The following is a 13213-nucleotide window of genomic DNA, read 5'->3' on the forward strand; positions in this document are numbered from 1 at the left end:
TATTCCAGTCCCCATAATGAAGTTTCTCCACTGGGTTGCCTAATTAGGCCACCACATAAACAAAGCTTACAGGGGGCACAACATGGGAAGCAGTGAGACAGGAGGGCGCCCTCACCTCAGCTTTCACATCCCCGCAGGCGCAGACCAGGAGTAAATGTTACAGCCTTGCTCCTGCGCGGGTCTCACCATTCAGCAGGCCTCTATTATGGGACGCGTGACTAAAGGCGCAGTTTGACAGATCGCACAATGAGCGTTCACAGTGTGCGTATTGTGGACACACTGCATATGTCGAGTGCAGTTAGAGTCTCTTCTGTGAGGAGTAATGTGAAGTCCCTGTCCCCCACAGCTGGTTTGAACCCTTTGTCATCCAGTGGCTGGATGAAAATGAAGACGTGTCCATGGAGTTCCTGCATGGAGCGCTGGAGAGGGACAAAAAAGATGGCGTAAGTAGTGTGTGTGTGTGTGTGTGTGTGTGTGTCTTGCTGGATCGTCACTCACAGGAAGTGCTGGATGTTGTATGTCCATTTCTGTCACCTCAAGAGGTGATAGACTTGCACCTCACATTTTCCTTAACCTTCCTCACATTAAGTAATTTGAGGTGTTCACAGAACCTATAGAGTGCGAGAGGGCGATTTCCTAAAGCTGTGTAATGGATCAGGCAATTACTTTGGCTCCTGCTGCTGAGGCCAGTAACACGCTCATATGATGAGGCTAATGGTCTTGCACTTCCTCAGGTGAGAGTGGAGGATTGGACCTGTATTAATATATTATGACATATAACATGACATGACATCTGCAGGTTGGCAAATCCTATATAAAGTGTGCAGGTTTGGTATGATTTATACCAAACCTGATTTTTAAACTCCCATATCAAAAACCATTAATATTCATTGGAATTTCATGTAAATTGTTGTCATGCCATGGCATTTGAGATATGCACACGTAATCTGTTTAAATGTATAAGTACATTAGTGACTGTCCCTGTGTTTACAAAGGAGTTAAACACTGCTATTTGTATTTTTGAGTTATGTGTGAAATATTTACTTGCCCAAGATCATGGTAAGGAAAAATATGTGGAAATGACAGTGATGCAGTCCTTCACTGCAGTATTTGTGCTGTCCCCGCTGCAGTTCCAGCAGACCTCGGAGCACGCCCTGTTCTCCTGCTCCGTGGTGGACGTCTTCACGCAGCTCAACCAGAGCTTCGAGATCATCAAGAAGCTGGAGTGCCCCAACCCACATGCGCTGGCCCACTTCATGTGCCGATTCGCCAAGGTGGGGACCGCGCCCCCGGAGGCTGATGGGTAGCCAGGAGTATAGAGGTGAAAGGAGTGAGAGCCAGGGATTGAGACACAGGGAGCAGCAGTCAGAAAGCCGGGGTGGGAGAAGGGGGGAGAGGGATAGGGACAGAGAGAGACACCGAGAGACTAGGACAGCGATGCTAGGACAGAGACGAGCTTGGGACAGAGGCATTGCGACAGCAGGACTGGGATAGTGGCGTGGTCAGAGGGACCGAGGAAGAGAGATGAGGGGGCAGAGACAAACAGAGAGACAGAGATATTGTCACACCAAAACAGAGACAGAGAAACCACCACTGAGTGATGGGGACTTAAAACAACAACATCAATTCCAAGACACAAAGAGGTGGCGGCAGAGGCTGAAACACATGGAGGCTGGGACAGAGAGACTGGGGACGCAGGGAGCGGGAAAAAGAGACAGGCAAGGAGATGAATAAATGAGAAGACGACAGAGATTAAACAGCACTCTTTTTCTAAAGGACAGTTTTTCTCGGCCCGCGCGTGTGTGTGGCATTTTATAATTACATCTGAAAGGTTGCGCAGACAGCTTCTGTAATGATAAGTTATTTATAACCAGCGCAGACATGAGCCTGTCACTTGGCTTCCCTCCTTGCGTGCCACAATATTGGAAATTTCTCCAGTCCATTTCATCTTAGTCATGCGTAATTATTGCTAATATCCTCTCTCAATATCTGTTTTAACGCAAGGTCTGTATTTGGTCTTTTCTTGAACTGGACTCCTCCCACAATTGAGTTCAACTTCTGAACCCCTTGTGCCAACCATTTATTATATACCAATGTACCAATCATATACACTTATGACTCTGTTCTGGGACTTTAATCATCATGCAGGCTGAATAGGGGGTTACCGAAGGATCCAGCAGTATGGCCAGGCATACACTGGTCCCTGTTCACCTTACTGGAGCTCTGTAGGGTTCATTCTGATGAATAATGGCAAAAGACTTCTTGGAGGGAACATCGATTCCCTTGATTTCGCCCCTGCAGGGTATAAATCCTGCCTGCCTGCACTGGAGATAAATGTTCAGTATGGGTTTCCTTTGCTTTCAGCTCTTACACTGGGCTTATAAAAAAGAGCTGTGTCGCTGACAGTGTTAGCATAGCAAACACAATGTAGGTCACAAGAAACGCTACCGTGTTCATGGTACGGATCAATAGTATTTAATACATTTGTACCAGGCGCTTAAATGGGATGCTGTAATACACGGCTCAGCCTCCACGCATTTTACACTAAGGAGATTTCCATTCCATCCTTTGCAGTGAATGTTGCAGTGAATGTGGGTCCTTTACCACAGAGCAAATTAAAGACTAAAAAAGTATATATATGTATAATGTATATATTTATAAACATATACATACATATTTTATTTATAAGGAGCTGTTGTAAAGGAGCTAATTTAACTCAGGTGTTTGTTTCTTATTGTTGATGCACCACTTTTTTTAAGATTCGCGCATAAAGCACATAAGAGTTTTCATTAAAAGTGCAATGTTTTTTTTTTTAAACCAAAACTACGTCTCCCATAAATCCTTACATGCTGGTGTGCCAGCCTGTAAAAGGACAGCAAATGGAAGATGGATAGATAAGCAAAGAGAATGAGAGGAAGAAAAATGTTGCCATAATTTGTATGGACATGACATATTGTCATGATTGGTGATGTGTACATTCTCTTAATTGTTAATACTTTATTTCTCTTCAGTTATTGTCTTTTCCCTGTTTTTGGCTTCATCCGTAAGTGTTAGAGGCATTAGACTGACAACCCCAATCAATAAAAATAATGCTGTTGAAACAATGTCAGGTGTTTTTATGACAATCATTAATTTCACTCTGAGTGTTTTCAAATATGTCATGTTTGTATAGTCTAACACAGGCAACAATAATGTGAGTAGTAGAGTTCTTTTGTGAGAGGTACTTTTACCAAGTTCGTGGTTCAAGAATCTTCAATTCACCAATCGCCTTTTTTTCCAGACCATCAACAAAGTCCTTCTGCAGTACGCTGCAATCATATCAAAGGACTTCAGCTCACATCTGAACAAGGAGAAAGTGGTAGGCCTGCCTGTTTACCTTACCTGTTTACCTTACCTTTTGTTTTTTTATTTTTATTTATTTTTTTTTTTGCATAATTGCAGGACTTTCCTCAGTGTTGTTGTCATGTCATCTTCTTTGGGATGTCCTGCTGTCATGTTTCTATGGCGACTGCTCCGCAGCCCAGCAGGGACGTGTCATTACTCTGTAATGGCCAGGCTGGTTCTGAAAGCCCACAAGTCCCAACCCTGTGTTTAAACCTGTCCTGCTATGTGGCTGAGTCACATGAGTGCCAATTATCCTATTTGTTCTAAGTGTTATGTAGCGCCTTGCGTTTGGCCTTTCTGTTGGGCACCATTATCCAGTGTGACAGCAGTGATAGAGCACTGTAGCTTCACCTGTCCCGGCCGCAACTTTTTTTACCACGTCCTTGGTAGCAAGAACAAATTTTGTAGTCAATTAAAAGCATATTTCTCTTCCTTTGCTCCTCCAAGGATATCCTCTGCGCTGTGTGCATTTTGCTTGAGTGCTTCTCTTGAAGGCCATTGACTGTTTTGTTCTCTTCAGGAATACTTAATGTAATATTTGTACTACATGAGCCCATAAATTACCTCCCACCGATTAGATGTGCCTTTACATTTTCGGATTTTATGTTCCTTGGAAACCACTTAACAAAATTATTTCTCACCTCCAAGGAGATGATTTTGTTTTTGATTTGATTTTAGATACATGTCCCTAGGTTTTGACAAATTGTCCTGTCAAATGTGCCAGTTTGTCCTGTACAGAAGATGCATCTTGTTTTGACGTGCAACCTTTTAAGCAGATGATGGATGCTTCATGAAGCAAATAATTATCAGTTGTTAAACGTCAGATTTCTAAAAGTCCAGTGTTGCGTAATGACTGAGAGCAGAGCTTTGTTCATGCCACTTCTGTTGTCTCTCTGACAGCCCTGCATTCTCCTCAACAATATCCAGCAGCTGCGTGTTCAGCTGGAGAAGATGTTCGAGTCCATGGGTGGAAAGCAGGTGTGTTCCCGCATCTCTCCACACACCATAGACCTCCTGCAGCACTCAGTCTCAGCCCAGTGATTTCCTGTGTGTCCTACTGTTTGGCGAAATTAGTCTGTGTAGATGTGTACTTAAAGGACACCTATGGCTCTTTAAAAAATGACTAGGTTTTATGACTAATCTAATGAGTAAAAAAATACAGACATCCTTCTTCAGGTATATAAACAGTCACCTCTCTAATTATTGGCACACTTGTTAAAAATGAACAAAAAGGCTGTGTAAAATAAATAATACCAGTACTGAGCTATATTGTAATTTTCAATGAAATATATTTTACTTTATGAATGATTCAGTGGAATAAACCAAAATTACTCATATTGTAATTTTATTTCCTAAAATTCATTCGTAAGTTGGCACCCCTTTTTTCAGTGCGTTATGTAGCCTCCTGTTGTAAGGTTAATGGCAGTGAGCCTTTTGCTGTAATGATTTATGAGACTGGAGACCACATTGGGAGGGATATTTCTCAATACAGAGGAATGGTCTCCCAATTCTTTACATCCTTTAGTCAATTATGGGCTTCACTCTTCAGTTCAGACCATGGGTTTCACCATTCAATGGTATTGAAGTCCAGAGATTGAGATGGCCATTACAAAATGTTAATGGTCGTTTGTGGCCGTGTAATCTTTGTGGATTTTGTGCGTCTGAGGTAATTATTTTGTGGGAAGATCCACTTGCAAACGGGTTTCAGCTACCTGACAAAGGAAACCAGCTTTTTGGCTAATATGTCCTGGTATTTCAATCTTGGTGTGTGGGTTCATGAGGCCATTGGCCCTCACAAGGGCCACAGAACCGATGGAAGGATAACAGCTCCAAAACATCAAAGATCCACCACCATATTCTGCAGTAGGGATGAGGTTCTTTTCTGCACAGACATCCTGCTTTCGGCACCAAACCCACTGCTGGTGCACATGACCAAAGAGTTCTATTTTTGTCTCATCTGAAAATAGAACCCAGTTCCTGTCCAAGTGCCAACGCCATCCAGCAAACTCTAAGCACTCCATTTGTTGGTTGCTTTCACTGAAGGCTTTTTTACCCTTCCAAATAGCCTGTTGACATGGAAGTGGTATTTAGGTGTAGATTTGGAGGCTTGGTGACCTCAGGTTCTGCAATTGTCCCACTGTGGCCCTGGGATTTATCTTCCCAATATTCCTCACCATGCGTTGGTAAAAGAAACACTTGCATCCTCTGCCATGCATATATACCACTGTTCCAGTGGTTTCAAACTTCTTAATAGTGATAAGGGATATATTTTTAAATTATTTTTTGTACCTGTTACCTTTTATGAAAGTCTATTTCTTGAAAATTTTGAAAATTTACTTCTTTTCATTTCTGAGCTCTTTGCCTTTCACCATGGTGATGGATGACAAATGACAAATTTTACAAATGTGTGTTATCTCATTTTCATACCCCAGTGAAACAACAAACCATGAAAGGCCACAATACAACTAAATGCAGTAAAGTTTTTATCTAGATTTAATTTAATTTGATTTTATTTATAAGAATCTTTAGGAATGCCAGTAAGTTTGACACCTATCCTTTTAAGAAAGAAAAATCTTGTTTTTTTTTCAATAACATAGTTTTCTCATGTTTTTGAGCATAAAATATAGCTCATTACCTGGGTTGGTTATTTTATATAGGGTTTTTGTTCACTTTAGTCAAGGGTGCTAATAATTTTGGAGGTGATTAGATATAATTAAGTTACATGTCATCTGTAAGTTTTGTGGAATGGAGTCGGCAAATATTTAAAAAGGACTGTCAGGGGAAAGTGTTTTTTCAGTGTAGCAAGTACAGACCAAGACAGTGGCTCTTGCAGTTAATAATGCTTGGTGTAATGCCTTCCCTGGGTTTTATGACTGAATCAGCCTAGGTGCCTTTTAACACTGTTCATTTAGATAACCTGTACAAACTCGTACTGTGTTGTATATTGTACTAATATTCCCTGGATTTTACGTGTAGAATTTTCCTCTTTCTAACCATGTTAACTATTATCTAACTATTATCTAATTGTTTCAGCTACCAAGTTGCTTATTATATGTGTTTGTGTGTGCGCATGTGTGCATGTGTGTGTGCGTTGTCTGTAACTGGTCTTATTTCTTTTGATTTTGTTTTTGTTCCTTGTTCTTCTGTGCTTCAGGAGGAAGGGACTGTGTCATTTTGTAAGGTGTGTTCATAGGACTGAGCATCACTATCACCATCCAACTGAATGAAACCAAGTGCACGCCCCGACCCCAAACACCCCCCCCCCCACTCCCCTCACAGCTTCAGCAGCATGCGCTGCAGCTGCAAAGATTATGAAATCGACCCAGCATGCAACAGCAGAGCGCCGACCATCCTCAGAGCCTCCACGACAGATCTCCAGTCCCACGCTCACATGTGTATTTTTAGCTGTTTTTTTTTCCTGCTCCCTCTCGTACCCACGGCTAATTCAGCTGTCGGTTTTTCCAACCTGGAGTCAGTGTCTCAGGGTTGCGTCTCTCCCGCTTTTGATCATCTCTCCCTGTTACAAAAGCTGCAGCTGCAAAAATGCTGCTATGAAAGGCAAGATTTCAGCCTCGGCTTGACGGAGTCTCCAAACGGTTATGCGTCTTTGAGATTACCCTTGCAGCCGAGGCGTTTTAAACGTCAATTTTTTTGGCTTGATGTCTTAGCCTTGAGCAGTCGTTTTCACTTTTAAAGGTAAACATCTTTTTTTGGGCGTATAATTAAAAACTAAATGTCATCCCAATGTCTAAAGGTCCCTTACAGAACGGGAGCGCAGGCTGATAAAGCAGAGCAGGAAGTACCGATGGGATACGTCTATGCAGCACTCTTTCAGGGGGGACAGTGAGCAAAGCGACACCTTTGACAGATTTATATTGTACAGTGTTTATGAATGCATGCCCTAAATGTCCATGACAGAGTTCATTTGTAGACCTGTAAATCCAGTCAGAAGGTAGCTGTGATCATGGTCTTAAACCTATCATTGGGGACTCTCCAGGCCATACCCTATGTTCCACCCAGCTCCATGTTCTACGAGAGTCACAAAAAATGGTGCACACAACCTTCTCTGTTCCTGCTTCCAGCTTAGAAAAAAACACTTCCTATTCTATGTGACATGTGACCTTAATTCTGAAATGAATGGAAGCGGGGATACGGCGAAGGTTTGTCAGATGGAGTATTTATTGTGTATCTGGAGTGCTCCTTCACAGCTCAATTCCAGGTCACAAGCTTCTCGTGGGCATTGGGGGGGGGGGGGTGGGGGGGTGGTGATTTGTGGCTGTGACAGCTGCCCAGGATGGGCTTGAGTCTCCTGTAATGGAATGTTGTCTCAGGCTCCATAAAACATCAACATTATGACCACAGGGTCTCCAGTCATGAGATCCCTCTTTATTATATTGTGGTTCTCCATTATGACCGGGGTGTGACAGCTGCATTGTGACAAACATTGCACGGTGATCAGGCCTTTAATATAATGCCGCTAACAGGGGAGCAGACGTCCAGGCAGAGCAGCCCTCCGAACAATGTCTTGTTAGCGAATGCCAGGCTATGGAGAGATGTTTTCACAAGAGAAAAGTTTCATGTGAGAAGAATAAACGGCCTAGCACCCTTCCAGCTTCATCCAGTGTTTGATCATTTTTAAAGCGGTGTTCTCAAATTAGTACGGTGCAACTGTGAATGGTCTTTCAAAGCAATACATTATTGATTTCACCTCTCAGATGGCTGCCATGATTCTTATCATCTGTCATATCATACTTGATCACTTTCCTTCCTTGCGCACCTGGAAGGAAGAGAAGCATATGCTAGCTTTCATTTAAGTCACCTCTACAGATGTCTGAGCTACTGTGACACAACTAAAAAACAGTCACCTGCCTTCCTCTACAAATGCCACAAGCATTGTGAGTTATGGTTAGTGTATGGATACAGCTTGTAAGTCTTGGAGCTAAATACAATCCCTCAAAGCATTGTCTATTTGAAAGGAATTTAAAGCAATATGCATGTGGCAGTGTGCACAGCATCACCTAGTACTACTGGATGTAAACAGGCACTCCTAGGCAAAGAGTCAGTTTAGGGGAAGAACAACTCTGGGTGCATTAATTAGAACCAATTGCAGGAAATCACGGCCGTGATCAAGCACCCAGACAGCAACGGAGCAAAAAAAGCGTAAAACACCAATAAACACAAATACAAGACAAGGGAGTGGTTTCAGGGCTCAGGTAAGTAGGGAAACATAAGTGAAAGAAGTCACATCCAGTCTTGTTGTGGTTAGAGACAGTACAAATCTATTGCAGATTCCTGCGGGGATGGTCATGAGCAGAATCTCAGGGGACCGAGGGGTACAGGCAGGCATCCCCATCCAAGGAGGATTCTGCATGAAAGGACAAAAAAGAGAGTGATGTTCCTGGCAGGGTCGCCTGGCTGATTTCAAAATCGCAAGCCATGTGGTGTCATCTGTCTGTCAGCACAGCCAAAAACCATGACGTTGCATGGCCAGAATAAAAGCCAAATAAACTTGCCTTCAGTAAAGTTTTGGAAAAAGCCTGAAAAAGGCCAAACAGCCAAATGGCTTCTAACACTAACTACTCTCTATGGAAACACAAACAGGACTATTTCTGCTCTGGAGCAAGTCCATCTTGCTGTTTCAATTCAAAATCCATGTTTTTGTTAAGTTGGCACAGAAAAATTTCCAAAAAAATCTAAAATGCCAGCTGTCTGTGCAAAAGCAGTCACAATTCAGCCGTCTTGGCTGAAAAAAGCCAAATGTGGCAGCCCTGGTTCTTGGGAAAGTCTGCTTGTCTGGCTCACTGTTGGCCCGAGGCTTCGTTAACTCCACGAGCCACTCCCCACAGAAGGAGAGGGGCCAGTGTGCAGGCACACTGCTGGTGGCCAGCAGAGAGGCACACCACAGCTGTTCGCAGACCTGAACAGACAGCACTCTTCAAGGGCAGGGAAGAGACAGCTCCCATCCGGTGCAGTGTTTCCGTGCTGTACCACATCTCCTGTGGCTACCTGCTACAGCAGTAAGAAACATGCGTTTTGCAGAGTATATTATTAGTACATTTATTTCTCATCTTTATTAAATGTTATAGTCCCAGTCACTACTCGGTACCACTTAATTCTCTGATCGCAGTGAGATCTGTCAAGTATCATAGCGCACGTATATAAAACGTGATTCTTGAGAATTGAAGCTATTGGTTTACGGAGGATTAATTTCTTTGATGCACCTGCTTGGTTTCATTGATGACTGGGACAGTTTGGCACCGAAGAGTCAGGCATTGCTAACCAGTCGCTGTTTTGTCCATCATAATTGTTCCATGAGAGCTGCAGCAAATGAAACTACAGTGTGTAGAGCGCTCGTCAAATTCTGTCCTGGGTAGTAAAGAAAACCGCACGTGAACGTGGAATGCAAACGAAGGCACAGCAACATTTGCTCCGCGTATGATAAATCCCATCGTAAATACGTGCTTGTGGCTCATAAAGCCGCGCTCGTGTTCTCACGGTAGTCCTAGCCTGTGCAGACAGTTTGAAAAGCGTGTAAAATTACTCGCCGTATGTTCCAGCCCTGGATGTGGATTACATGAGCTGGATCTTTTTTCTGAATCCCAGAGCCTCGTGTGCATGGCGCTTTGTTGTGTGCTGCTCTTGACTGTGATCATGTTGACACTCCCGCTCTGATGCGGAGGGAGGCCTCGCCTTATTTAACAGGACGGCCTGTCGGGAGAACAGAGCGGTGGGCGGCATGCAAATCGATCTCCGGTACCCGCACGCCGGCATCTTAACGAGCACCTTAACGAGGGGGCTTAACGAGCAGCTTAATACCACACAGATGATTGTTCTGTTGCGGGTCTCATGTTGCTCCTCATGGTGTTCTGCGCTTGCTCCGGAGGTTCAGAGGGCCCTTTTTGGCGGTTCAGTCGGCTGTGTTCGCGTTTGCACTCAGGCTGGCTTGGCTGCTGCCTCCCTGCATTATTCTCAGGGTTACTGGAGGGTCTGATCATCATGCTTCTACTGATCAACTTTTCTTTAATTGGGCAGATTTTGAAACTGCTCCTGCATTCATATCTGTATGTTCACACAGTGCTATTGTACATAGCTGATATAGCATTATAGCATTATACATAGCATTATAAAAATGATTTAATGATAAATTCTCTTGTTTTGGGGAAATAATATGGCCATGAATTTTTATATTTCCGGTAGTGTACCAAGAGGAAGATTCATTAGTTCTTTCGATCTGAAATGAAAGGAAATTGTATTGTCATAATAAATGACATTTTTAAAAACTTGGCAGCTTAACGGCTGTAAACTCATACATTTGTGTCCCTGGTGGACCTGTGAGTCACCATTACTACATTTAGTCATGGCCTCTACATTGAAGAAATAGGGCTTTATGGGTAAAATAAAGAGGTGACTCTCACAAGAAAATTGTGCTTTCAATTGGTCTGAGGATTGAAATATGCCCACAGTCTTGCAAAAGATTTCCTCACTCATTCTGAATGCTGTATTCGTCTGTCAGAAAACAAGAGACCTCATTTGTGATCGCTGTTATGCAGCAAGGCCCTGTGGAGTTGCTCTGACCATGTCTCTGTGAATACATGGACGTCTCTTCCTGTACCTCTCAGGCCAGAGTGATTCAGCTATGAATATGTCATATTCACATAACAACACATTACAATCACTGAAAGGCTTTAACAGAATGGACAGTAAATAGGGAATTCTCTGAACTTGCACTCTATGTCAGTGTATACTGTCTGTGAAATCCAGCAGCAGCTGTGTCTGTGTGGATCTTTGTCAGATCAGATTGGCAATCACAACTGTCAAAAAGTTCCTACAGGTGAAGTAGGAAGAAGTTACTGCAAGCGATCTTCTTGTATAGCTTGTCACACTCAGTGTGCTGGTAGATAGGCAGCGAAGGTAGTTTTCAATTCAAAACAAATATGATTCTGGATAAACGTTATTAGAGGGAGCGCAGAGTTTGTGGTAGGTCAAAGTCTAACCACGGTAAGCTTTGCCCAAGGATAGCCCAAGGAAAACATCATAATTTATTATTCCCTCAGCACAGATTTGTGGAATTTTAATGATTGATGCATTTAGTTAATCACGCTGTCCCTTTGAGATGAGTGAGTTTGACATGTCGGATAGAAACGCAAGGTCTGTACACAGGAGACTGCAGTAACATTAAAGCTTTTGATTTAATTGAGGCATTTTATGCTGTGTACACACAGGCACACAAATCTCTGTGGCTAAGTCTGTACAGTGAAGTCATTTAACAGGAAGGAAATGATTCCCCTGGAACCACAGTCAATAATTTGCAGCAAAATGTAAGCGGAGCCGTTCTGGCAGAGTCTGGACCACTTGTTCGGTGTTGATTAGGTTGTGCAGAGCCATTTCGCTCTGCAGACTCAAACGGATTTTGAAATGCTAATTACTCCTGAACCTGTACTGTATCTTATCCTTAATCCAGCTCCAGCTATATTTTCCCTTGCATACACCGGTTGAGATCCATTCAGCTTTTATCAAAATGCAAATGTGTGATTTGCATATATAATGCATTCAGCACAATAAGACCCCGCACTGTTGTCTCTTACTCCATACGGCAGTCTTGGCATTGAACTCCCCTTCCATACTGTTTGGCTTATTATTTGGCTTTCTGTCACTATCAGATAGCACACACCTCTGTCAAATGCATGCAGCTAAACAGGAGCATGCCTGACAGAAGGATTACCAGCGAGTGCTAGATTAGATCAGCGGTTTGTGTTCAGGAGGCCCAGTGGTCCGAAAGCAGTGGCCTGTGATCTGTGGAGATGGGTGCCCGGCCCACGATGGCCGCTGCGCTTATCGCTGCGGGACTCTGCCCTTCCCCGCCCGTCTGTCTGACGCGCCGCTCTTCTCTTTTTCCAGCTGGACGCCGAGGCCAGCGACCTCCTGAAAGAGCTGCAGAACAAGCTGAACGGTGTGCTGGATGAGCTGAGCGGTGTGTTCGGGTCCAGGTGAGCACCGGAGCAGCCCCCGAACCTGGCACAGGAACGGAGTGTTAAAACCAGTAGCTTCTTTTTGAAGTCTATAACTGTTTCAGTTCTTACAAAGCATGTCAGAGGAATACCTGTCATATAGTAGGAGACAGGTTTTTTATTTTATTTTGGCTGCATCCCATCACTGACATTGCACAGTTAAAACACTCTCAGCTGCTAATGCCTACACTAAGCTGACGATTGGCAAGGCCGAGACAAATATTACCATTGTTCAATAATAGTGCTTTAATGTTATTAGTCAGCTACAGAAAACTTGAATGTGAAACACTGGGAATTAGACTGAAACAGTGTAGACAGCACAATGGGATCAGTCAGTTAATGAGCTGTTAGTAATAGCTGTTATTAGCTAGCATTCTCCAGCATTACAGCTGTTGCCCCTTCCTCCCTCCACCAGTTTCAAGCCTGTTATAGAGGACTGTGTGAAGCAGATGAACCAGGAGCTGGTGCAAATGAAAGGGAACGGGGCGGCGAAAAAGAGCAACGCCGCCATGGACGCCGAAACCGTCCTCCGGCCGCTCATGGACCTGCTGGATAAGAAGTAGGGATCCTCTCGTCCCCCACCCCAGACACCCAATGCTCCACCACAGCATGCTGAAATGCAAAGACAACTTGTTAATTAAGATACTCAACTTCTGCATAAAATGCCAGAAGTTATCAAGAAAGATGCCTACTGTTTCAGAGAGCACATTTTCTAGTTTCACTTTGACATGCATTTTTCTAATTCATCTCAAATGTAGTGCACAAGGATGGGATTTTTCCCAGTCTAGCGCATTTGAAAACCCTGTAAAATTTGTGAATAT

At 43.4% G+C, this 13213-nt stretch overlaps 1 protein-coding gene across 1 annotated transcript in view; it reads left to right on the forward strand.

Annotated features, from left to right (window-relative positions):
* Positions 1-13213, forward strand: part of LOC118787851 (protein unc-13 homolog C-like) — a 109572-nt gene that overhangs the window by 80061 nt on the left and 16298 nt on the right. Inside the window, exons 21-26 of the mRNA XM_036543573.1 lie at positions 347-443; positions 1131-1274; positions 3281-3358; positions 4285-4362; positions 12283-12371; positions 12808-12951. Coding sequence (XP_036399466.1) covers positions 347-443; positions 1131-1274; positions 3281-3358; positions 4285-4362; positions 12283-12371; positions 12808-12951 — 630 coding nt within the window. The remainder of the gene's footprint in view (positions 1-346; positions 444-1130; positions 1275-3280; positions 3359-4284; positions 4363-12282; positions 12372-12807; positions 12952-13213) is intronic.

The sequence above is a fragment of the Megalops cyprinoides genome, chromosome 13 (genome assembly GCF_013368585.1).
Source record: "Megalops cyprinoides isolate fMegCyp1 chromosome 13, fMegCyp1.pri, whole genome shotgun sequence".
NCBI classification, from domain to species: domain Eukaryota; kingdom Metazoa; phylum Chordata; class Actinopteri; order Elopiformes; family Megalopidae; genus Megalops; species Megalops cyprinoides.